We start from the raw sequence: 25,536 nt of genomic DNA on the forward strand, positions 1-25,536 counted from the left end.
GTAGATAAATAGGTACCGCTCTGGTGGGAAGGCGCTGCTCTGGTTCACCAGAAGCGGCTTAGTCATGGTGGCTGTACGCCGACTCCCTCGGCCAATAAAGTGAGATGAGCGCCGCAACCCCAGAGACTGGACCTAATGGTCAGGGGTCCCTTTACCTTTTAATAACCTTCAAAACATAAAATACATAAAATAAAAGTGGTCTTTTTCTATGCGCCATACTTGCCATCTATTCCTTATTACAGACTGTATTAATTGTTCGCTGCCATTACATAATGAGTTTTGTTCAATTTCAATATCCCTTAATCCGTTCATTGGTTTTACCACATTTTAAACACTGCTACTGAAATTATTCGAACACTATGTATGACCTTAAACTACTATTATTATTTTTCATGTATATTTTAAAAACTTCCCATTTTGAGATAAATACCTGTTTTGGTTTATTTTTTTATCTTTTCTGACATGCTATCTAATTCCGCGTATTCAGCCATCTTTTGAATCCATTCTAATCTTGACAGGACTTTATCGCTTTTCCAATTTGCCGCAATGAGAACTCTTGCTGTGACCGTATCGTGTAAGAAGATCTCTTTAGCATTTTTAGGAATATCTGAGTCTGTGATTCCCAAAAGGAAAGCTTCCGGTTTCCTATTAAAAGATATTTTAAACATTTTCCCCAATTCTGTGTGTATATCCTCCACTTTTGGGAGGACATGCAAGCAAATACTTTAACCAGCCAGTCATCTAATGTTGGCAATCAATTCCTACCCACCCCCTGTAATGAGCAATAGATATACAGGCTGCACCCAGTAAGTATCAAACCATCTCCCTCTTGTCTTTTGGAACTGACTCTCTTCCTTTTCATCCCCAGGAGGTTTCAGCTGGCAAAACATCTCTCTGCAAATGGCAAACATCACTCTCTGACACAGATAATATGAAGCCCACGATGTAACATTCCCCCTGAGCCCGGAATAAGCAGGACCACTCCAACAGAGTCGCTTTTGCAGAATGACGACGGTAGGAGGGGCCAGTTCTTTTAATGCTAAAAGAACTAAGTCAACATGAGTCAGCGGCCTACAATGACTCATGCAACCTTTCACCAAATTGTACCTGTATACAATGGTACCTCAGGATGCGAACGGGATTTGTTCTGGAGCCCCGTTCGCATCCTGAACGCAACGTAATACGCGATGGCGCGTCTGTGTGTGCATGGGTCGCGTTTTGCCGCTTCTGCGCATGCGTGTGACGTCACTTTGAGCATCTGCGCATGCGCGAGCGGCGAAACCCAGAAGTAACGCACTCCGTTACTTCTGGGTTGCCGCAGAGCGCAACTTGAACGCGCTCAACCCGAAGCGTATTTATCCCAAGGTATGACTGTATATAGAGTGGTCAATGTTAGTGTTTGGTATGGGTTGGTTGCATGGTAGAAAACTGGTTGAATTTGGTGTGTGTAAAAGCTGTCGGTCATGCTTGGAGAAGAAGACTTTTTAAGAATAAAAGCAGCAATACTCTGCAAGAATACTCTTTCTCAAAGACTTTTTTGTGCCAGCTAAGGTCTGAGGACTAGGCAAAGGAGTAAAAAGGAGGTCAGAACCTTTTCTTTTTCAAACACTGACAAGCTTGCTGCGATCTTCTTAGGGGTGGTAGTTAAGAGAATCACAGAGAATGGAAGAAGGTGTAAAAGCGGCCACAAGGGCATTTTTGAAATTCCCTTCATAGAACCATAGAATTGTAGAGTTGGAAGGGGTTCTCAGGGGCCATCTAGCCCAACCCTCTGCAATGGAGGAATCACAGCTGAAGAATCCCTGACAGATGGCCACCCAACCTCTGCTTCAAAACCTCCAGTGAGGGAGAGTCCACCACCCTCTGAGGGAGTTCATTCCATGGCCAAACAGCTCTTACTGTCAGATCAGTTTTCTGATATACGTATTTGCATGAATTGTTAGCTGCCTTAGATGAGCATAAATCCAATTATTTAATTACAGTTATTCAAACCTACATTCACAGTGTTAACAAGTGATATATTTCCACAAGAGGTTTTTTTTTTATAAACTAGAGGTTCTTTCAATTTTATTTTTATTTGTTAAAGCAAACACTTTTGTTTATTGCCTTGGGGTGCATTTGAAGGAAGGGTGGGATTGACATTTATGGTGTTATGAGTTTGTGGGGGCCCTGATCCTCATAAATTTCTGGGTCTAATAAAAGTTAGAATTAATCAGTGCTTGGAGGGTTAAACTGAAAGTTAGACTTTAAATAGCTGGACTCAGCCTTCCCTCTCCAGCAAACCGTCTGACAGAGGAGCCATTAAAAGATTATTAAAAGATAATAAGGAATGGCTGAGTCATTGACCAAAAACAGAGAAGGGTGCCTTCAGCAAGTCTAAAACTATATGCCCCAGCCTGCTCTCTGACATTCAGTGAGTGAACAGTCTGTGTACACTCAGACTAGTTGATCTGTGCAAATCAAGAAGTGGTTTTCACACAAATCTTTCACTCAACTCATTTCTGTGTAGAGATAGCTTGTGTTCAGTGTAATGTGTGAACAAGCCTTTCATTTTGGGCCTTAAAATCCTGGCAGGGCTTATGTACTAATATTTGCTTCAGCCATTTGCAACCATTTCATCTTTCTTCTCTTTTCCTTCCAGCCTCCATTCTGGATGGACGATGCAGACGTCCAGAAGGCCATCAGGAATGCTTGGCCGCAGCTGGTGCACTTCCTCAGTCACCATCCAGAGTGGGTCCTGAGAAAAGCCAAGCAGCTTCTCCCAGGGGTGGCCTTGAATGAGATTGAGGGGACAGCTAGTTCCCATGAGAAGGTCTCACTGGTCCTGGACATGTTTCTGAAGGCTGCAGATGTTGATGCTCCCATCTTCAAAGCCTTCGTACAGAGTGTCTGCATGGAATGCAACCTCCCCATGCATCTGGAAATAGTCTTCATGAGTGTGTCAGGAGAAGGTCAGAGGAGGGGTTGTGTCTCAGTGATGCTTTGCATGCTTTGTATTACAGTAAGCCCCGGGTTCAATTCCTGGTGGCCTCATGTGCCTTCAGGTCAAGCTTTTCAAACTTTATCCCTGGGCATTAGACCCAACAAATCAGACATTTTTTTATCCCCATAAAAACAAATGAATGAAAAACAAATGAATTTTCGTTCAGAACCAATGTGTCTGAATTCCCATTCATTCAGTTTCTTTTCCATATGTTTTTAAAGCCAGTGCACACACCCCACATGAGATGTGATGCAGGAGATGTGCAGAGTTTCTCCTCCCAGCTTTTAGTTTAAATTTAAAGCAGCTGAGAAGAAGTCTGGGCCAGTGGGGTAGTGGTCTGGGATCATGGAGAGTCAAATCCCCATTACTTTTTTTGCATCAAGGTTTATGTCTCCAGCTTCCTGGTGCCACCCAGTCAGTGTAGAAGGGGAGCTTTTTAGCCCCTGTATGCTGGAAAACAAAGCATTTAGGGACATGGAAGACACAAGGAGCTTCAGTTTCAAGTCAGTGGGGTGCAAGTTCTGTTACATCCAATGCAAATTCATGGAAAACGCAGGTTACTGTATTTTTTGCTCCATAAGACTCACTTTTTTCTTCCTAAAAAGTATGGGAAATGTATGTGCATCTTATGGAGCGAATGCGTGGTCCCTGGAGCTGAATTGCCCAGGGGCAAAAAGCAGATCATGCTTTTTGTTGTTGTTGAAACAAAGCCACTGATCGTTTGCCGATCGGGGAGAGAGATAAGGAACGCTAGAGATAAAGCAGGCTGCCTGGGAGAGGGGAGGTAAAGACAGCAAACTTGTAAAGGAAGACTAAAGCAATAAGGAGAGAAATTAGAAGAAAAGGAGGAGCAAAAAAACTGCTCCAGCTAAGGAAAAGACACTAAGGCAAACAAGAGGGAAGGGAGTGTTGAAAGGAAGCAGCTGATCGGTGGGATTGGGAGAGAGATAAGGGACACTAGTGGAGGCTGCCTGGGAAGGGGGAGGTAAAAGCCCATGGATCCTCAGAATTTTTACATTGGGTCACCTAAAACTCACCATCAGATCACATAGCACATCCATGGCTACAGCCTGCACCAAAAAAATCACGCATCCACTGTTTCCTGGGGCTGCAATGGTGCAAAAATGTGGTTACAAAGCACGGATCCACATGGATCCTCAGGATTTTTGCATTGGGTCACCCCAAATTCACCATCAGATCACATGGCTGTGGCTACAGCATGAACCACAAAAATCATACACCCACCGTTTCATTCAGAATATTTTTTTTCTTGTTTTCCTCCTCTAAAAACTGGGTGCGTCTTATGGTCAGGTGCATCTTATGGAGCGAAAAATACGATAAGTAAAACTGCCACAAGATATTGAAGCGCTCCAAATCATTGTCTCTGGGACCTGCACCAAAAATAGTAGATCTTGCTCAAGGTGCTTTTCTCAGTTAAAAATACCACAGGGTTCCCAGATCTTGAAAAGTACTACAGTAGTGAAAAAGCCTTTTAGTTCATGCCCTACACTGAGCAGAGAGTTGGCTGGAAGACCTCCCATGTCCCTTCGATCAGCTCTCAAAATGCTTATACTTCTATATGCTGTTTTTAATTGCAACTGAAAGAGAATTCATGCTGGTCATTGGGCTCATGGTAGAGTCCAGCTGTGCCAGACAAGGAATGACTACCCTTTATATAAGCAATCCATCATCAGGTGTTGGGCTGGTATGGTGACTCCAGCGGTGTCTGGTGTTCATTGGTGCTGGCAGGGCGGAAGGCATGGAGCCCAACCATAGGTGGCGTCAGAGCCAGTGATGGGCAGATAATTGGGCAGGACTGAGGTTGGTTGGGCAGCGTTTCCTTTGCCCTAATGAGCCAGCCTCTACATAAATCTGGTACTAATGCATACAGACACATGTGCACAAATATATAGAATGCACTTTGTTATGAAATACTTCCTCTTGCGCTGATTTAAATTGATGATTCCAGGTCAAGGACGAGAGGATTTGAAAGGAACTTCAGCTTGCTTCCCGTCGACATCAACAAGTAAGATTGCTCTTGGTGAAATGCAATTGGTGGCTTGAGCTAGGAGAGCTATCTTGGGAAGGGCCCAAGTCAACCTTGGAGCAGAATGCTTTGACTCAATTTCCATTGAGGCTCCAGGCCCACTTCATTCCTCTGGCAGTGTTGGACTCCTGCTAAGGACCCTTTCATTTTTGTGTTCCTTGAGAAAAGCAACTGTTCCTGGTCAAGAAACAACCACACAATGCACCCCAGTGTATTTTATTTTATTTTATTTATTCCATTGATGGAGGGGGGAACCCTCAACTGAGGGTTTCTCCCCTGCTACAGATTAGGGAATGAGACAGAGACAGTAATTAATTTGGGAAAACAGGGGCCTTCTCAGGGGCTGATCCAAGACTTTGAAACTCCCTTCCTAGAGAAGTTAGACTGGCTTCCCTTTGTGTCCTTCGGCCAGCAGGTAAAGACTTCCCTGTTCCAAAAGGCTTTTGGGAACTGACAGTTTTTAAGGAAAGGACTGGTGCTCTGATGTTTTTATTGTAATTATCTGTATTCTTAATAGATCTTTTGTGTGTGTGTTTAATTGCTTTTAAATTATTGTCTTTTCTATGTTTTTAGCTGTTTCTATTTTATCTGTAAGTCACATTGAGTTATGGTCTACGAAAAATGCAGAATATAAATAAATTGTGTGTGTGGATGCCCAATGATTACTTAGTTACAAATCAATCTGGCTTCTAAGGCTGCATACACACCCTACCCCCAAGAATCCTGGGAACTATAGTTTATTTATAGCACTATAATTCCCAACACTCTTACAAAGTAGAGTTCCCAGGATTCTTTGTGGGAGGGTGTGTGTGCTTTAAATGTGTGCTGTGGATACATGTGCTGTCCCTTTGCACAATGATGATGTCAATGTGTTTTGCTAAAATTGTGATCGGGGGCATGAGCCAGAGAGAAAGTTTCTTGCTGAAGCCCAATTCCTATGAAAGGGAGCTGGTCTCGGGCCCCTGCCATCTGCAAAGAGGTGATGCCGCCGTAATGTCACTGTTGCCTTTGTTGCCCTACAGGACTTGAAAGACGCCGTCCATGGAGCAGCCCTGCCAACAACAACAACAGCAAACAGTCCAAACAGCAGCGGCTAGGCAAGTTGTTATTTATCATCATCATCATCATCATCATCATCATCATCATTATTTAATAAATTTATAAGTCACTTTTTCTTGCTAGGGCAACCCAAAGTGACTTACACAAAAACCCCAACCAACCAAACCAACCCTCCACATGCATACTTTAAAAGGGGAGGGGTATGGAAAGAAAGCATTAAGAACTGTGCATTTTATGAAAGAAGTATGCACAAAATGTGTACTCTTAGGCAGAATGGGGTAGAACAGAACTCTTGACAGAATGCCAGCAAGGCTTAAACAGGATGGAATTGGCTGCTCAGCCCACCCTTAACTCTTTGCGGGTTTTGTTCTAATTCCCAGCATTATTTGGCAGAAGCCATAGCAACAAAATTAGTTTTCATGTAGTGTGGATCTATATTTGCTCCTTTTCTCCCTCCTCCATGTTTTATCAGATTCTGCTGAAAGATATCGACAGCTCATCACCACCTCGATGCTTCAGAGATACGGAATGAGCAGATCAGCAGAAGCAACTGAACCCAAAGCTCAGCTGTCGCCTTTCAGCCAAACCTTCGTCAACCTGGTGATTCGTCAGAGCAAAGGTGGTCGGATGAGGGAAAGGGGGGAGATAGCTCTGCACGATAGAGAGGAGCACAGGAACACCACCCTGAGACTGTCTGAGCTTTTTGAAAGTGTCCACATGGGGACCACCAAGGTTGTCCTTCTCCTGGGAAAACCAGGGATGGGGAAGACAAGGCTCATGCACCAGATCTGCCAGCAGTGGGCAGAGGGAGGCCTCCCACAATTCCAACTGATATTCTTCTTTGAGTTCCGACAGCTGAACCTGATCAGCAGAAAACTTTCTCTCCAAGAACTTCTCTTCGACTTCTTCCTCAGGCCAGAAGATTGTCCTGATGCTGTGTTTGAACACATCCTAGAAGACGCCCAGCGCACGCTGGTTATATTTGATGGGCTGGACGAGTTTGTGGAGAACGTCCAGCTCACAGGTCCTCCTCACACTATCTTCCCAGATCCTCTCAACCCTCTCTCCATATCAGACCTTTTTGCAAGTCTTTGCCTTGGGCAATTCTTGCCAGGCTCGACCGTGCTGGTCACGACCCGTCCAAAGATAGTCCCAGATGCTTTATTGAAAACGGACACCCTTCTGGCAGAAATCTGGGGCTTTGACCGTGAAAAGGTGGAGGAATACGTTGGCTATTTTTTCCACCAGCATTCCCTCAAGGAGAAAGCCATCGCTCACCTGAAAAGCAATTGCAAACTCCTGAGCATGTGTTATATCCCCGCCTTGTGTAACATTGTCTGCATTTGCCTGGAGTATCTGCTCCTCCACGATGCAGGAAGAGTCCAGCTCCCTCAAACAATGACCCAGTTCTACGTGAAGATGCTCCTCACCTTCATAGGAAAGGATCAGAAGCTAAGGGCTTTGAGCGAAGAAGTTGACTTGAGTCAACACAAAGCGACTCTCGCAGGCCTCTCTGAGTTGGCCTTCAAGGGCCTGGAAGGAAATAAGATGTTGTTTTATGCTGATGAGGTCCCAGAAGACGTGAAGGATTTTGCTTGCCTATATGGGCTCCTGGTGTCCTTTGAGGTAAAGACCAGCAATGGACACACACAGGCTGGCTACACTTTTGTCCACTTCAGCCTGCAAGAGTTCTTTGCGGCCCTCTTCCTGCTGACAAGCAAAGCAGTTGATGGCAACTTCCTGAAGCAGAACTTCTTCCTGAGGTCTAAGTGGATGATGAAGAGGGAAGCAAGGGTGCCCTTCACAGAGAACTGCCACGTCTTCCTGTCTGGCCTCTTGTCTCGCGGGTGCCAGAAGTTCCTCAGCTCTTTAGCCGGGCAGTGCGATGCCCAGGTCCAGGAACGTCAAGCCATCATTGTGCAGATGCTGAAGAAACTGGGGGATGCTTCTCTCACAGGGCCTAGGATAGCAGAGCTGTGCCACTGTGTGCACGAGACACAAGACCAGGAACTGGCCCGGCATGTCGGGAAGCAGCTAAACTTCAGGTATCAGTTCAGAAACTTCCGGCTGATGCCGCTGGACATGGCTGCCCTGGCTTTTGTCATCAGCAGCAGCCACCCTCACTTGGTATGCCTGGACTTTGTGGGATGCCCCATGGAAGTGGACTATCTGGATGTCTTTGGCAGCTGTGAAAATATAAAGAGCCTGAGGTAAGAAGCACAGGCCACCCTGACACGTCAGGCTCAAAAGAGGGTGAGGGATCAGGGCCCCTCCAAATATTGCTGGACGGCAGTTCCCAGCATCCCTGACCATCAGCCACGTTGGCTGGGGCTGTTGGGAGTTGAAGTCCAGCATCCGGAGGCCAACAGATTCTCCATCCTTGCACAGATGAATAGGTGCACACTAGTCCTTCTTCTTCTTCTTCTTCACCTCACTTTTACTTTGTATACTGTCTTTCTCTATTACTATACACATGGTGGTTTACAGCCTGAAGAAACAAAATAGACAGCAAAGATTTCTTCCCCACCCACCAACACGAGCTCCCAGAGTGAGTTATGTTTTAACAGTGTAAAAACGCAATGCTAAAAATCAGTTAAAAACAATTTAATAGGACGAAGTGTTCTTGCACTCATGTCCTGCTAGCAGGTTTCCCATTGGTGCATCTGGTCAGCCACTGATTGAACAGGATGCTGGACAAGGTGAGCCATTGGGCTGATCCAACAGGCTCTTCTTACGTTCTTATGGATACAACTCGTTAAGTCATTTGAAGCGAGTCATTAATATGGAGCAACCATGGGGAAAGATGCTAGCCGCCTGCTGCAAGAATCAGGTGCTGAGCTCCTTATCCAGCTAGGCTGGGAGGGAAGACTGGTTGCTGTTTTACTAACCACAGTTGCTTTTTGCTTTTATTCTTAGCTTTAGGAGCAGGAGATGTGGGAATGAGTTTGCCGCTGTCCTGTCCAAGACCCTGCCGAAGATCAAATGCCTGACAACTTTCCAGTAAGCATTGCCCCAATGTCACATACCCTGTTTTGAATCTTTTAGTGCAGTTTTTAATTCAAACCATCTACATTTTGAGCAATAACGTCTGCAATGTAGAAGTGAAACTTGAGTGGCCCTCCGTAAGCTTTAGATTGGCTCATCCAACATGTGTTGTTTCAGCAACAGCCAGCTCTAGATTGAGCTTTATATAGGAGTGACAGCTTCCTTTCAGTTGCCAGCTCCGCCTTTGGTGGGAGGAGCCTCTCCATTTTAAAGAGCCCCAGCCTGCATAAGCCAGCATAGACTCTAAAAATGGTTGCTCCTCAAGGAATCTTCATATTAGCTAATTGTAAATGAGAGGGGGTGGCTATTTCTGATTTTTTCCTATGCTCCTTCCCCACAGAAGAGCTATTATTATTATTATTATTATTATTATTATTATTATTATTATTATTATTCCTCTCAGAGGGGCACTTGAAAATGTTTAAGCAGCACAATGAAAACAGCACTTTTTTCTTTAACTATTTAAAAAACCATATAAAAATATTTTGAACAGCCAGGGATGATGAAGTTTTCAGACTAGGACCTAGGAGACCTGGGTTCAAATCCCAGCTGAGCCATGAAGCTCACTGGGTGACAGACGCCCATTTGTGAGGGAGATGGGGGGGGTGATATTGCCACCGACTGGGGGCTGCTCCCCCCCTTCCCCTCTATGGTAGGAAGAGAAGGAGACACTAGTCATTGAAACCACACTGTTGCCGCATTCCTGACTCCTCTGATTTGACATGACATGTTTAACATGGGGGGGGGGGGGAAGACTGCCACCTTCAAACAAATAAGGGGGGGGGAAAGGGTTCAGCCCCCAGGAGTTGGCATCCCTGCTACGTGACCTTGCAAGCCAGTAACAGGCTCTCAGCGGGACCTACCTCACAAAGTTGTAGGGATTAAATTGAGGAGGGAGGGGGGAACCGTGTAGGCCACCTTAAGTTCCTTGGCTGGTGGGGGAGGTGAAATACAAATGCAGTAAGTAAGTAAGTAAGTAAGTAAGTAAGTAAGTAAGTAAGTAAATAAATAAATAAATTTAAATGGACTCATGCACCCTCACAGTTGTTAATTTCTTGGTTGCCACAGCCAATTCCTATCAGCCATCAAACAGGAATCTTTCTAAATTTCTCATGAAAGTCAAAGTGAGGGAGATTGATGTACCTCACTAGCGAGAGTGCTCCACAAATGGGGAACCACCACTGAAAAGGCCTTGTCATGGCTCAGTGCCAACTGGGCAGTACCTGGGTGGGACCACCAATGACAGGACCTCCCCTTCCAATAATGGGGCCTGAGGGGGTTGATACTGGGGGAGGCGCTCTGTTAGGTATCTCTCAAACTGTTTGTTGACATTACTATAGTGATGTCACATTTGGTTTTTCAGGTTAGCCGGTGGAAATATTTCAACCCCAGGACTTGAAGATCTGATGCGAGCTTTTCCAAACTGCCATCAGCTGGAAGACATAAAGTAATTTCACCTGTTTTGTCAAGAAGAAAGGTGGCCTGGTGGCCTGTTTTATTAATCAAATGAGCATTTGGGAGGCATATTAACCAGTTGCTGCATTTTAGCTTGCAGGACAACAGACTGAAGAGGCAGGAAATGATCAAAACTACAGAAATTTTTTCCACTGTGGATAAGCTCAAAAAGCTTGAGTAAGTATATAATAAAAAAGGAAAGGGGGGAAATGATTCTAAAAAGGAAGTTTCAAGTAATAGTAATACTGATAACAGATTAGATCAACAGAACTAGAAAACAAGTAGACCTCATAAAATTACACGTCTGGCTGGGCATCCCAACCAGTACAGTGAAGACAACTGCCATATGTCAATAGGCAGGGAGTTCCAGAGCACAGGAGCTGCCAGTCTAAAAGACTGATGCTGTAAGAGGCTTAGTGGATGTGAAAAATCATCACACCCATTGCAGACCATCTGGGTTTTAATCTCTGTGGCAGGGATGGAGGGAGGGAGGAAGAGTAGGAAACCTGTATGTCTGCATAAAAGACCTTGCTGAGGCATAGCAACAACAACATTTTGTTTTCTCTCAAACAGCTTAAGCTACAACGAGCTTTCGGTGAGCACCGTCCTCGCTTTTTCCAGAGCTGCTGCCATTTGTCCAAATGTGACAAAGCTCCATATCAGGTACTGGCTGCCAAGCGCTACAGAAGAGATTTTTCTCATTTCCACCTTTTCAGTTGCTCCTTTTCACTTCTGCAACATTGAAGCTAATCTGTTAATACTCTGCTGTAATCCGTAGAACCTATGACTAAGAACTGAATAACCTGGGCCCGTTTCAGTCTGGCTTCAGGTCCAGTTTTGACCCCCAAGAGACTTAGCTGACTTGGTTGATGGACTTGGGAGAGAGAAGGGAGAGTGTGACCCTCCTGTTTTCTCTTAGTCTCAGCAATTTTGGACACCACTGATTAGGGTATTCTCCTGGAGCAGTATAGTGGGTTGCGGGAACGAGGGACATAGTGAAATGGTGATTCCATTCCTACCTAACACATGAACCAACTTCTGAGAAGAGAATGTATAATACAAAGATATTGGCAATATTTTTCAGCATGTAGCATTTAAAATGCTAACTGGTTTCCACCTCATGAAAGCATTGGGGAGTATAAACCATCATATTACTTTCCATTTTTTCCTGCTCTCGCCTCCTTCCACATGCCACCCAAATCTGCTCCTCAGTAGGAATGGTGGAAGACTAATTCAGTTTGCATTTCACAGAATCATAAAATCTTAGAGTTGGAAGGGACCCCAAGGGTCATCTAGTCCAACCCCCTGCAATGCAGGAATTTCTAAAGCATCCATGACAGGTGGCCGTCCAACCTCTGTTTAAAAAACTCCAAGGAAGGAGAGTCCACCACCTCTTCCACTGCTGAACAGCTCTTACTGTCAAAGAGTTTTTTCCGAATGTTTAATCGGAATCTCCTTTCTTGCAACTTGAAGCCATTGGTTCTAGTTCTACCCTCCAGAGCAGGAGAAAACAAGCATTCTCCCTCCTCCATGTGACAGCCCTTAAGATATTTGAAGATGGCTATTGTATCTCCTCTCAGTCTCCTTTTTTCCAGGTTAACATACCCAGCTCCTTCAAGCACTCCTCATAAGGCAGTGGTTCTCAACCTGTGGTTCCTCAGATGTTGTTGGACTGCAACTCCCATCATCCCTAGGTAGCAAGTCCCGAACTCGGGGATGATGGGATTTGTAGTCCAACAACATCTGGGGGGACACAGGTTGAGAACCGCTGTCATAAGGCTTAGTTTCCAGACCCTTGATCATTTTGGTTGCCCTCCTCTGTTCCAGCTTTCAACATCCTCCTTATATTGTGGTGCTCAGAATTGGACACAGTATTCCAAGTGTGGTTTGACTAGGCAGAACAGAGTGGTACTATTACTTCTCTTGATCTGGACACTGTACTTCTGTTGATGCAGCCTAGAATAGCATTCTGTTTTGCACTTTTCAAAACATTATGAAGATTGAAACACAGCCATCCTTCAAAATTCACATTTCTCCAAATTTTCCAAAGCAGTTCTGCATCCAACTAAATCTGTATCCAACTAAATCTAATGTAGATGGTAAAATGTGCATAAAAATGTATATATTACTGGAAAAAATGTATATATTACTGGAAAAAAATGTAGGTTTGTGAGAACTAATTGATATGCATTCTAAAGCAGACAGAAAATATAAATATTAGGGGAAATGTGCTTTGTAAAAATGGTCATATTAGGAGAAACTCCCACTAAAACACTGATGACTTTTCATGAGGTCTTTGCAGTCAGTTACAGCAGTAAAAATGAGAAACTGTGAGGAACTGAAACTGACAGAATCACCCATTGCTACTCCTGAGCGTTAGAAGCTCCTCCAGAATGACAAGTGATTTGGCACAGGGGCTATATTTTCAGGGGATGGAGAGGGGGAGGGAGTTGATGAAAGCAAAGATTGCAGTCAGAACTTGCACAGTCCAGAGCTGTGTTCTACTGGGGAAGGATGCTGTAGGGGAGCTTGAGTCACTGGCAGAGAAACTGCACATTTTGGCATTGTGGTCAACTCAGTATTAACTAGGGATGGAAGGCTCTGTCCATTTCAGTTTTCCTGGCTTCTCATTTTATCAGCTTTAAATTCAGCTCTCCACATTTTGGAGCAGTTGGTTGTTTTTTAAAGTCCTCATGAAAATTCATCAGCGTTTTATTGTGAAGTTACCTTTAACAAGTACGTTTTCTTATGCAGTCTTGACTAATGTGCACATTTTTGCAAGCTATTTCTCCCAATATATTACTGTATGTTATTTTCAGTCATACCTTCCATTTTATTCACACTTTCCCCTAACACATACATTTTTGTGAACATTGTTTGGCCTCAGAGCTGCATCACAAAATTCAGATAAGTGCAAATTTCAAAGGATGGCTCCATTTCGGTTTGCATATTTTTTTCCAGAAATTCTGAATTTGATAGTTTGGCTTTGAACTGATTTTCTCCTCCAACCCTATAACAACGTTACTGCTTTCATCTATTTTATTTGAGGGAGTTTCAAGCATTAATTTTCCATTTATTTGTTTACAGGAAGGATGTTTTGATAGTCTCCTTCACCGGCCAATCCAGTAAAAGACAGAGGTGAGAGAAGTGGCTTTTCAGGTGTTCCCAGAACATTCTGAATCATGCAGTGGAATTTGTTTTAGGGAAAGTTTGGCTGGAATGAACATTGCAAAGGCACAAATGAAGAGGAGACAAGAACTGCTGTGTGGGTTGCTCTGGAGACTGGAACAAGGTGGGGTGGGGTCAGTGGCAGGAATCTCAGAAGAAGGAAGAAGAGAAAGTACTGAAACCGGGTTGAAAGAAGTTGCAAACGACCCAGAAAAGTCCAAACGACATTAAATATGCCTTTGCATAAAGTTCTGGGTTTTTTGCAATGCAAATCACATCACGGGGGGAGGGGGGCAACTAATGGGGATCAGAGCAGATGTGGGGCACAGGGAAACTCAAGAACATAAAAAGAGACATGCTTTGAAGTTAACCCAGGCTTCCTCAACCTTGGCCCTCCAGATGTTTTGAGACTCCCATCATCCCTGACCACTGGCCCTGCTAGCTAGGGATCATGGAAGTTGTAGGCCAAAAAACATATGAAGGGCCGAGGTTGAGGAAGCCTGATTTAACCCTTCCTTCCTCTGCTGTGGTCCTCATGAAAAATAGTTCCTCTGAAGATGGTATTTGCTTTGGGTTGGGGTTGGAGGGGGGCGTGGAGTAACCAATTGACACCACTGGGGGGGGTTTCCAGCAGTGCAGCTCACCTAATTCAAGATGGCAGATAAGGCAAGTCCACCTTGTATCAATCACCACCATTGTTGCCTTGACATTCTGGTGCATGAAAGACCAGGGAAACAAATTTATAAACGTGTTCTCAATTTCAGGTTGAAAAAAGAGGGAATAAAAGAAGAGGAAGATGTGCCTAAGCCTAGTACTTTAATATTACGGTAAGTAAGTAAGTAAATAAATAAATTTAAGCTTGTGAGGAGCAACTAATATACATTGCAAAGTAGAGGAAGGGAGCCTGTGGCCCTCCAGATGTTGCTGAATTATTGTTATTGTTATTTATTAAATTTCTATTCTGCCCTTCATCCGAAGATCACAGGGCCGTTTGCAATACAAAAACACAACAATACATGACATAATAGCAAATGAAAACAACAACACTCCGCCCCAGTTTAAAAAGCCATAGATTGCTTAATTAGCTGAAGGCTTGGGAGAAAAGGAATGTTTTTGCCTGGCGCCTACAAATATGTAACGAAGGGGCCTGGGGAGAGCATTCCAACAAGTGGGAAGCCACCACAGAAAAGTCTCATTTTCCTGTTGCTGCCCTCTGGACCTCTCATGGAGGAGGCACACGAAGAAAGGCTTCAGACAATGACTGCAAGGTCTCATTCATTTCATATGGGGAGAAGTGGTCTTCAGGTGCAGTCCCTACAACTCCCATCAGCCAATGTGATTTGGGAGTTCAGCAATGTCTGGAGGGCCAAAGGTACCCCATACCCATCTTAATGGAAGTCTTATATCCATATATACAGATTGCAGGATTGCCAGTTCGATTCCCAGTGGGTAGAGGAGCTGGCTGAGGTTCTCCAGAGGTGTTCCCACCTTTCCGAAATTGAGTAAGTTCCCTCTTCCTCCCAACTGCCTGCTAACTGAGTGAGACCTTTGGATCAGCCATGTTATTAAACTGTGGAAAACAAATGTCAGTTTGTCAGGTAACCGACTTGGTGACGAAGGATGCAGGAAGCTGATGAAGATGGTGCCCAGAATGTGCATTTCTGGCCCTCTGAAGTAAGTGTTTCCTGAGAGTTTGCTTGCACCAGGTTGGGAAAGGTTGCCTTCGGCATACAAAGTGTGTGTCCTGTGAGAAATATTGAATGTAGCAAACGGCCTTAAAGCAGGTAAGATTGTTTGCCTCTAACCCTTCAAGTAGGCTGGGTCTCTTGTGTCTGCTTGCACTAAGAATGCCATCTCTGTGTCCTTGGTGAGGGAAGTGACATGACTGGCCCATTGTCTGGTCTACCCCCTGGTACCCCCCCCCCCCAGAGAAAGAGAGGATTCCTCATATCTGCTCAGAGAAGTGCTGGAGACGCAAAGAGGTGGAGGGAACGGTCTTTCATATGTGGTGGACTTGTAAAAGGGTAAAAGAGTATTGGGAAATGATCTATAATGAATTGAAAAAAATGTTTAAAATTACTTTTCCAAAAAAAACCCAGAGTCCTTTCTGTTGGGGATAATTCAGACTGAAATTCCAAGGTGTCAAAAAAGGTTACTTATGCATGCTATTTTTGTGGCCCATGTTTTGTTAGCCCAGAAATGGAAAACAAGTGAGGTCCCAGCCAAAGAAGAATGGCAACATAAGTTGACAGAATGTGCACAACTTGCAGACTTAACTTACAGAATAAGAGAACAAGAAGAACATGCGTTTAGAGAAGATTGGAAAATGTTTATTGAATATATGGGATATAATTGTGTACAGCTGAAAATTCTGGCAGCATTAAGATAAATTCAACAGTGTCAATAAGTTTTGATGGATGCAATAATGGAATACTGAATGGTATAGTTTTTGTAAAATATGCAGGGATTTATTATATGTAAAATGAACCATGGAAAGAGAGGAAGGGAAGTCCTTGGTATTTTAAGGATGTAAAAATGAGTATTTTAAATTGTAAAACAGAAAATTTAATAAAAATTATATATGAGAGAGAGAGAGGATTCCTCTGACAGTCCACTCAGTGCCTCCTCTGGCCCCTCCCAGCCTACTAGGCCCCTCCCTGGAATCCAATTCCTCCAGTTCCACATTCTTATCCCAATCCTGCTCTCCCTCTAACCAGCCCTGCTAAGATGTTTTCACAGGACTCACCACAACTGAGACCTTCTGCATTCAAAGCATGTGCTCTGCCTCTAAGCTATGGAGACTCCCTGGAGCAGATGAAGCTGCATTGTATTGGCTCAAACCATTGGTCTGTCTTCCACTCCAATTGAGAGAAACTTTCCAGGGTCACCAGGTCCTTTAAAAAGGAAGCAGCAGCAGCAGCTCTGCTGCATGCAATTATTTTAAAGTAGAAATTCAAGAGATTTAATCTAAGAACATATAGCATATTCTACCTTTATGTTATTAAAACCTCCAGTAATGTATTTATTGCTGCAGGACTTTGCTGAAGCTAATGTGTCTGGTTTTTTGTTTTGGTTTGTTTTTTTGGTGATTTTATTTCCTGCAGTTTAAACAACAACCAGCTGTCTCTGAACAGCATCTTCTGTCTCCTGGAGTCAATGAGTCTTTGTCCAAATATAGTGAAGCTTAACGCCAGGTAAGCATACATTCGATCAAGAAAAGGTGCCCATCTCTTATTGACAACACAATCTCTCTCCCTCTTCCCTGCACCAAGTCACTGTGATATTCCATGGCATGTAGAAGGAACTTTTAGGAGGCAGGGTGTAACAGCTCTCTTCATTTCTCTCTTTTCCACTACATGATATGTAAAATTCTGCCAGCCTGGGTCTGTCCATTTAAAGATCAGGCCCACACACTGAGTGTACTTTTGCCTGGAAGGAAAGTGCCCTTCTCCTTAAACAGATAGTCGCCTTTAACCTTGCATAAACCACTACATCACACTGGCTCTCCTACTGGCTAGTTGACTGCTGGGGTGGAGAGATCTTTAGGGAGATGGGGAATTACCTAACAGTCTTGCCAAGACCAGGGATTCTTGGTTTGCTTAAGAAGAAAACACAGGGAATGCTTGAAGGGGGGGCAGAGTTTGTGTTTGGCCCCTCACCTTCCACCAACATCCACTGGCCATACCCTCTGCTCATTCTGAACGATATTGGGACATTTCCACATGGTTGAAATTAGGGCTGTCATTCAGTTTAAAGCAATCCTGATTGATTTTATCCATTTTAGTTATTTGATATATTACAGTGCAGTCATTACCATGTCTCCTCAGAAGTAACTCTCATGGAATTTGATGGGGTTAAACTTCCAGATGAGTGACGTTAGGACTGCAACATTAATTAATCCTAGAATCATATGTCACTATAAAAGCATGGGACTTGCCCTTGTTGAAGGGAACAGGGGCAGCAGCAGGCATGATCCCAAACTATATTCCATGCAGACGTCCCACCCTGATCCAAACTTTGCCCAGGGCTAGGAAAGGAAACAACAGCTCTGGTTTTACAGTCTTTTCAGCCTCCTGTTCAGCAAGCAGATTTTGGGTTTGTGGACAATTAAACCAGGTGTGGCATTATGGAAATCTCTCTCTTTCCTATCTTTAGTGTTCATCACCAAGCTGCAATCTTAACCCTCGTTGGCAAAGACATTGCTGGCGGTGCTCAGCCCAGGTACGTCATCATAAACCTTGCTTGTAGCTTTTCTAGAGTGAGAAGGATCACAAGCCCAAGTTCAGGTAGTCCAGTAAGCCAAGCCAAGGCTTTGCACACAGCAAAGCAGGAAAAGGTCTGGAGGAAGGGCAAAGCCTTGATTATCTCTTCTCTTGCTCTCTCATTTGCAATAAACCAAGGTTTGGCTTAGCCACACTTGCAAACTTGGTCAGTTGTGCATTTCATATTGCTACTGCTAAACAGTTATGACCCATCACAAACCTATATATTTCCTTCCTTCCCCTTCCCTATCCCCCTTTAGTAATGCTTTCCCATATTGTCCTTGCTGCAGGAGTTCCTCATTTAACACTGACCTATCAAGCACAGGTGGACATCTCTTGGCGGCAACAGCGAGGAAAATATGGTACGGTGACCTCAGTTACTTCTGCTTACAGTTTTTTTCTCTTAGTTGTATAATGGCTCACTGCATGTTAACATGGTTGCAAGGCAGGCTCTGGGGGTCTTATATCAGGGACACTGGCAGAGGGATCCAGAAGCCTTTTTCCTCTGCCTCAGCATGGTAGCTTTTCCTGACTTCAGCACCACCACTGAGGATGGCCAGAAGGTGGTTTTGCAGTTCTCGGTTCAGTAGAGGCCAGGTGGTGCAAAGGGCCATGGTGGTTTTACCTGGCCTTATAAAACTCTTGGCTGTGACCCAACTCCTCGGTAATTCAGGCACAGAACACCTGAGACTGCCCATCTCTGCCTGCTGGTCTGTCGGTAGGGATGGAGAGATCAGGTTATTTCTGGGTCCATGTCCATATTGCATGTGTTCACTTGTAGGTCTGTTTCATTTCTGCATTAATGTGCAATTTTTAAAAAATCAATATTAAAGTCCACATGTTTCTTTTCTTTATTTCTTTTATTTAAATAATTTCAGTGCCACTTTACCTCTCCAAATAATTGTTGTTTACAGCCTATCTTAATACATCAGAACATCTGTGGGATTCTGTCCCCAGGCCTAGAGCCAACTTTGAAAATTATTCAGCATTTAGTGTGAAATTCTCCCAATGAGGATATTTTTGTGTATGGTTTTGACTTATGCACACATTTTTCCAAGTAGTTTCTCTTAATATAATGCATTTTGTATGTTGCTTTTCACTAACTTATTTGCTTCTATGCACCCTTTCCTCATAATACCTGCATTTTTGTAAACACTGGTTGGTTGGAGAGCTGCATTGCAAAATGTGGATAATTGTGAATTTGGAAAGAAGGCTGTGTTTTGGTCTTTGTAGAGATTTGGAAAGTGTAAATTTGATAGGTTTGGCTTTAAATGGAATCATTTTTCACCCACATCCCTAAGCAGGGCCAGTAGTTAAGGTGTGGTGGGAGCTGATCTCTAACAACCTGTGGAGGGAAACCAAGTTAGGCAGGGAATGTCCCCTGCCTGAAATCCTGGAGAGCAGCTGCTGGTCAGTGTCAACAATACTAAGCTGGAGGACCAAATACTCTGACTCTGAGTCTAGAGCAGCTTTCTGTGTCCCTGGTGAAAACACACCTGGTTTTAGAGCACCTGGAGAATGATTTGCCTTCTCTTCCAGCTTGACGGACAATAATTTTCAGGATGGAGATCTGAAGAACTTGTGCTTGGCCTTGAGGAGATGCACTGGTGTAACTGAGTTAGAGTAAGTTCCTTTTTTATTTTCATACTTATGCCTAGCACTGAATAACCAGGCTTTGGTGAACGTTGACATTCACACGCCAACACAAACAATTCCATGTAAATGTCATGAATGTCTGAAAAGGGTGTACAGGCACCCCTACTTTTGGGGTTCGTTGATGTTCCCCTTGCTGTGTATCATTCCATCTTCCATGAGGAAGAATCGAAATGAAAATAAATTGTACCTAATATAATTCATTCTGCCAGAAAAGCTATATGATAATGTATAAATACAAAGTGGAAAAGTAATTTTGCCTTCCTTTCAATTGTAGTTTGTCCAGTAATTCTCTGGGCGACGCAGGTGTCTTGAAGGTGGCTGAGCTCCTTCCTCATCTGAACGCATTACGTTCTTTAACGTAAGTGAAAGTCCAGGTTCTCTGTATTTAATTGACTGACAGGAGACAAATTGATGCAAGAGGAAAAGGGCCTTTTTGGTGGCTGCCCCCAAACTGTGGAACTCCTTGATCTGATTTATTAGATTCATATATTGCTTTATACTAAAAGAAGTCTGATATCAGTTTCCAATGTTTATAAGACAATAAAAATACTAAATAGTAACAACTTATTAAACAACACACAACTTCAGTACAATAACACTTGTAAAAGGACCTTCAGTCAAGTCTAGATTGAGTAGCTGTAACCATTCAATCAACGCTGCCCATATCTCTGGGATAATAAAGCCATTATTACCTGGTGCTGAAATTATAGTCCAGCTGGTGCCAAGGGTGTATTCCTGGGGAGAGCGTCCCACAGATGGGGAGAGCTTTTGTGGAGGAGTCCTCAGGAAGCTCAGCTGGCCCTCATTCTTGCTATTTTTCAGCAGATGGTGAAGACTTTTTAAAAAGTCCTGGTAGGCTTTTGTTCTGAGTACATAATGTTACTGTCTCATGATTCTGTCTCATCTGCTGAGCCTGTCTGTTTTCTTTGACATTTTATATTTGATGGACTGTATTATATTACTGTATTGTTACTGACATAATGGTTGGTGGAGGCAGTGTGTGCCCATAGAACTCCCTGCACATAGAAATGAAGCATTTCAAGGGGAGAAGGCAAGGCTGTGAGCCTTCTCTCTGAACTGCTACTTTTCTCCCTGTGGGGTATTATTTATTTATTTATTTGGTATGGAGGATCTTTCAGTCGTGTGCAACCCAAACGTCCAGGCTGAAGTGGGATAGCCCAAATTATTGCCACCTCAGTGAGAATCAGGACTCCAGGGGTACATGCAGGATTTTCATAAGGATGGCTATGGGAACTCTCCTACCATTGGGTGATATCCCAGGTTTGCCACACTCTGAATAGCTCTAGAGCGCTGAGTATGATTAATTGGACATCACTTGTTGTGAATTGCAGGCATAGGGGGATTATGATTGGGGTTGTAGCCGGGGCAAAGTAAGTTAGTTAGTTAGTTAGTTTCTTGCATTTATATCCCATCTTTTTCTCCATGAAGCTCAAGGTGGCTTACATGTTGCATTTATACTCGCAAAATCCCTATTGGGGAAAGCAAGAGCTTATCAAATAAATCCCCGCCTTTATCCAAGCTACAGCTTATGTAACAAAACCAACAGCACCCTGCTTTAACAATCCCAAGAAAACGAGAAACCGGAGCTCATTTTGGAAATGCATCCCTTAGAACAACCTTTCTCAACCTTAATGGGTCCCCAGATGTTTTTGGACTATCACTCCCATCATCCCTGCTGGTCCTAATGGGAACATGCCACCACCGAGTGAATCTCCAGCCACTAACAGGAGTGCTTTTGTGGAGAACTCAGCTAGCCTAGACCAGGGGCCTTGTAACAACATTTGGGTCGCAGTACTACCAACCTCTGATCTGAGAACTTTCTATATAGCCATTTTCTTCTGCTGCAGACTTGGGTCTCCTTCATGCTTTCTAGGCTGGACCATAACAACATGTCTATGGACGGGGCCTTTCACTTGGTGCAATGCTTCGCTGACTTGGAACATATGACGTCCATGGAGCTATGGTGGGTCCAGCAGCTGTTTCTCCTGACAGAGCAGTCTGAAAAATAATAACATTCCTGCATTTGGTCACAGTTTTGCTCATTTGACCCTCCTTCTTTTTTTAAAAAAAGAATATTTTTATTAAATTTGTAGTAAAAAATACAAATGCAGATAAGCAGAACAAGCAAGAACCGTAAGCAATAACAACCATAGCAATTGTAGGACTACCCCTCCCCTCGGTACCCGTTTTTCCTTCATATCTTCTCAACAGCTTATGAAATCTCTCCAGTAACATTAAAACATTTATATATCATTTTAGGAAAAGGCACTATCGGATATACCTAATTGTTGACTAAAATGAAAAATGACTATATCTGTGGTACAAAACAGTAAAATGGAATCCATCTTAAAAAAAGAAGACTACAATACAGGGGTTCCTAGGGAAATATTGTTTGCAAAGATATTGGGGGAAAGGTAACTTATTAAAAACAACAGCAACTGTATATCTAATTTACCAAGGTACTCTAACGCATGTAGTTAAAACAGATTCAATCAAATTCATGAATTTCAAATTGATATTCTAATCTCTTTCTCGTTGCAGTTTGGGAAGCACCCAGAAAGTTCACTTAACATTTGGGGAAAGAATAAGGTAAAGGTATTTCCTGTTGGTATACTTTGGGGTGGAAGACCATTGACCAGTGTGGTGCCGCAGGATTCTGTCCTGGGCCTAACGCTGTCCACCATCTTTATAAATAATCTGGATGAAGGAAGGAATAGAGGGGCTGCTCATCACATTTGCAGATGACTCCAAACTGGGAAGGGTAGCTAACACCATAGAAGATGGAATCAGGATTCAAGATGACCTTAACAGATTGGAGAACTGGGGCAAAACTAACAAAATGAATTTCAGTTGGGACAAATGAAAGGTTCTGCACTTAGGCAGGAATAATCAGGTATACAAATATAGGATTGGGGGGGGGCACATGGCTTGGCAGCTATACCTGTGAAAATGATCCAAAGGACTAAGCAGACTACGAACTTAATGTGAGTCTACAGTGTGATGCAGCAGCAAAAAAAGCTAATGGTATTCTAGGCTGCATCAATGAAAGCATAGTGTCCTGATCAAGGGAAGAGATAGCACTGCTCTATTTTGCTTTGGCCAGACCCCACTTGGAGTCCTGCATTCAGTTCTGGGCACCACAATTTAAGAAGGATATTGACAAGCTGGAACATGGGCAGAGGAGGATGACCAAGATGATAAAGCGTCTAGAAACCAAGCCTTACGAGGAAAAGTTGAGGAAGCTGGGCCTGGTGTGTAGCCTGGTGATATGGGAGTTATTTTTCAAATATCTGAAGGGCTGTCACATGGAAGATGGAGCAAGCTTGTTTTCTGCTCCCCCAGAGAGCAGGACCCCACCAAATTAATTCAAACTACAAGGAATGAGATTCCTAATCAACATTAGGAAGAACTTTCTGCGGGTAGATTATATTCTACAAAAAACAGTGATTGAAAATGGAGCGATGGAGAAGAATGAAGGATTCATAATGCACTGGTTTTTCACTCCAGAAAAAAAGGCCCAGGGCGCTCAGATTTCCAGTCTTCCCCAGGGTAGAAATCCAAGTGAAGAAAATATTGGAAGCATAATCTAAATGTCCCTTCAAGTTGACTAACTTGGTAGATTTTCTTTTCAGTCCCCAAATGCTCCGTGTGACTGGTGAGCATAGGAGGGAGCTGCTGGATTCGGTACCTAACTCAATCTATGACCGTTGCTTTTGGTAAGGTGCTTCTGTGTGTGTGTGTGTGTGTGTGTGTCTGTGTGTCTCTCTCTCCCTGCCCCTGTGTTAGGAGTAAAGCAGCAATGTAGTGTCTGCTTGATGGTAAAGTGGATTACTTCTATTGCATGCCATCTTTGAGAGGCGAGATACTCCAGGGGATCCGAGTGCTTATCCTGGCTTCTGTTTCCTTGGAATGAAGTATTTTTAGGATATAGGGCTTTATTTACATATATACACAACCTGAGCATTGGATGGAGGGGCTCAAGGGTGCAAATGAGCATCCTTGCAAGGCAGCAGATCAGATCCCCAGATATCCCTTCTGCAGCAATCAGCATTTAGCCAGCTGCCTCCCCTTCTTCCTTCTCTATTGCAAAACTGTTAACATGGTGCACATTAGCAGTAAAGGTGCCACCTCCCCCAAGCTCAACTGGATATCTCATTTGGAAACACAGGGGGAGTCCCAGCTACAAGAAGACCATCTCCTAACCACTGGTTCTCATTGGTTCCCACTGGACTACTTGCCAGGAACCTGACAAAGGAATAGTCAGCTAGCGGCCATAACAGGATCTCCCAAATGTTCTTTTATACTTTCAAAAATATTGATATTTGTGTTCTGCTTTTTTCAAGAACAAATGCTGAGCTCAAAGTGCCTCACAATAATCACAGTAGCATTTAAAAAACAACAACACAACACTGCAATTACTGTAATATCATTTAGATGCAGTAGCATCTAAATAAATATTTAGATGCAGTAGCATCTAAATAAAGCAAACAAACAATATTCCTTTTCTTCCATTGTTGGAATCCTGCACAGACTTACAGAAAATACCTTTTTGTGTTTTTAACAAAAATAAAAAAATGATGCTTGGACTTCAGAAGTTAGCCTGGATCTTAGTGAAAATGATATTGTTTCAGCATTTTTTTTAATTTTTACTTTATTATAAGTATTTTATATTGCTTCAACATTTTGTTACTACTACTAATAATAACAATAATTATTAATTTGTTTCAACATTCCCCCCCCCACAAAATATAATTACATTTTACTGATGTTATAGGTTCCTGAATAAAGGACATGCACAATCCCTCAGTTTAACTCATCTCTTTCTCCAATAGACCCATCAAATAGAACTAAAGCTGTGCTAAACTTTGATTTAAATATTCGAAGTGCTAATCAGGCTCTGTGTTTCAGTCTCAAGGAAAGTATGATGGACCTAAAGGATGTTGACCGATTGTTTAAACGTCTAAGTACATGTTCTGGACTGACCAAGATCAAGTAAGTGATCAAGGTCAAGTAGGCATTGTGTGAGTGAACCAATCTTATTCATTTAAAGCCTATAGACCTGCTCAGTTTATGTAGCCAGATTAATACAATAAGAACGCAAAACTAAATTCCTATTGGTATCCAGTGTTTTAATGCATAATCCTCCCATAATGCAATTTGGGAATAGGCTGCTCTTTGGTAGGAAAAAATAATGCAAGTGAATATAGAATGAGCCTGCCTAAGTCCTCAGATTTTCTGGAGAGGTCCTTCTCGCAGCTCTGTCAATTCTAAGGCTCATTTGGGAGGCACATGAGGCAGGGCCTTCACAAAGGCTGCACCCAAAGTTTTGAATTCCCTCCCTAGGAAGGCCCACCTAGCCCCTTTTATGAAGCTGTTGGGCATGGCTTTCCCCCATCATACTTGTTCATAGTAGACTTCCTTCTTCCAACAAGTTTGTAGAACATGTGGCGTAGTGGTTAGAGTGTTGGCATAGGACCTGGGAGACCAGGGCTCAAGTCTCTACTCAGCCCATGTAGCTGACTGAGGGACATTTGGTCAGTTGTAGTCTCTCAGCCTGGCCTACCTCACATGGTTGTTGTGAGGATCAAATGGAGAAGGGGAAAACCATGTACTCCACAATGCGTTATGCAAAGGAAAGGTGGATATAAATGTTTTGGTAATAATAATGTTTTGAATTTTCCACCCTGGCTGTGTAGCTTGTCTGGCAACTCGCTGAATGATCAAAGTGTTGAACGACTTCTGAAATTCCTGCCCTACTTCAACAGTGTGGAGCTCTTAAGGTGAGTCTGGGAGCCTCTGCTGGAGAACTGCTACCAGTCAGAGTGGACTGCTAGGTGGCC

General features: G+C 43.3%; 1 protein-coding gene across 1 annotated transcript in view; it reads left to right on the forward strand.

Moving 5' to 3' along the window:
• Window positions 1-652: 652 nt before the first annotated feature.
• The window catches only part of NLRC5 (NLR family CARD domain containing 5), a 48,154-nt gene continuing 23,270 nt past the window's right edge, over window positions 653-25,536 (forward strand). Inside the window, exons 1-23 of the mRNA XM_053399213.1 lie at window positions 653-1,014; window positions 2,642-2,951; window positions 4,953-5,009; window positions 6,053-6,127; window positions 6,562-8,299; window positions 9,006-9,089; window positions 10,498-10,581; window positions 10,683-10,766; window positions 11,163-11,252; window positions 13,677-13,727; window positions 14,522-14,584; window positions 15,176-15,259; window positions 15,348-15,431; window positions 16,862-16,951; window positions 17,913-17,978; window positions 18,310-18,381; window positions 19,559-19,642; window positions 19,950-20,033; window positions 21,570-21,659; window positions 22,238-22,285; window positions 23,329-23,412; window positions 24,605-24,688; window positions 25,393-25,476. Coding sequence (XP_053255188.1) covers window positions 1,006-1,014; window positions 2,642-2,951; window positions 4,953-5,009; window positions 6,053-6,127; window positions 6,562-8,299; window positions 9,006-9,089; window positions 10,498-10,581; window positions 10,683-10,766; window positions 11,163-11,252; window positions 13,677-13,727; window positions 14,522-14,584; window positions 15,176-15,259; window positions 15,348-15,431; window positions 16,862-16,951; window positions 17,913-17,978; window positions 18,310-18,381; window positions 19,559-19,642; window positions 19,950-20,033; window positions 21,570-21,659; window positions 22,238-22,285; window positions 23,329-23,412; window positions 24,605-24,688; window positions 25,393-25,476 — 3,599 coding nt within the window. The 5' untranslated portion in view covers window positions 653-1,005. The remainder of the gene's footprint in view (window positions 1,015-2,641; window positions 2,952-4,952; window positions 5,010-6,052; window positions 6,128-6,561; window positions 8,300-9,005; window positions 9,090-10,497; window positions 10,582-10,682; window positions 10,767-11,162; window positions 11,253-13,676; window positions 13,728-14,521; window positions 14,585-15,175; window positions 15,260-15,347; window positions 15,432-16,861; window positions 16,952-17,912; window positions 17,979-18,309; window positions 18,382-19,558; window positions 19,643-19,949; window positions 20,034-21,569; window positions 21,660-22,237; window positions 22,286-23,328; window positions 23,413-24,604; window positions 24,689-25,392; window positions 25,477-25,536) is intronic.

This window comes from Podarcis raffonei, chromosome 8, assembly GCF_027172205.1.
Source record: "Podarcis raffonei isolate rPodRaf1 chromosome 8, rPodRaf1.pri, whole genome shotgun sequence".
Lineage (NCBI taxonomy): Eukaryota > Metazoa > Chordata > Lepidosauria > Squamata > Lacertidae > Podarcis > Podarcis raffonei.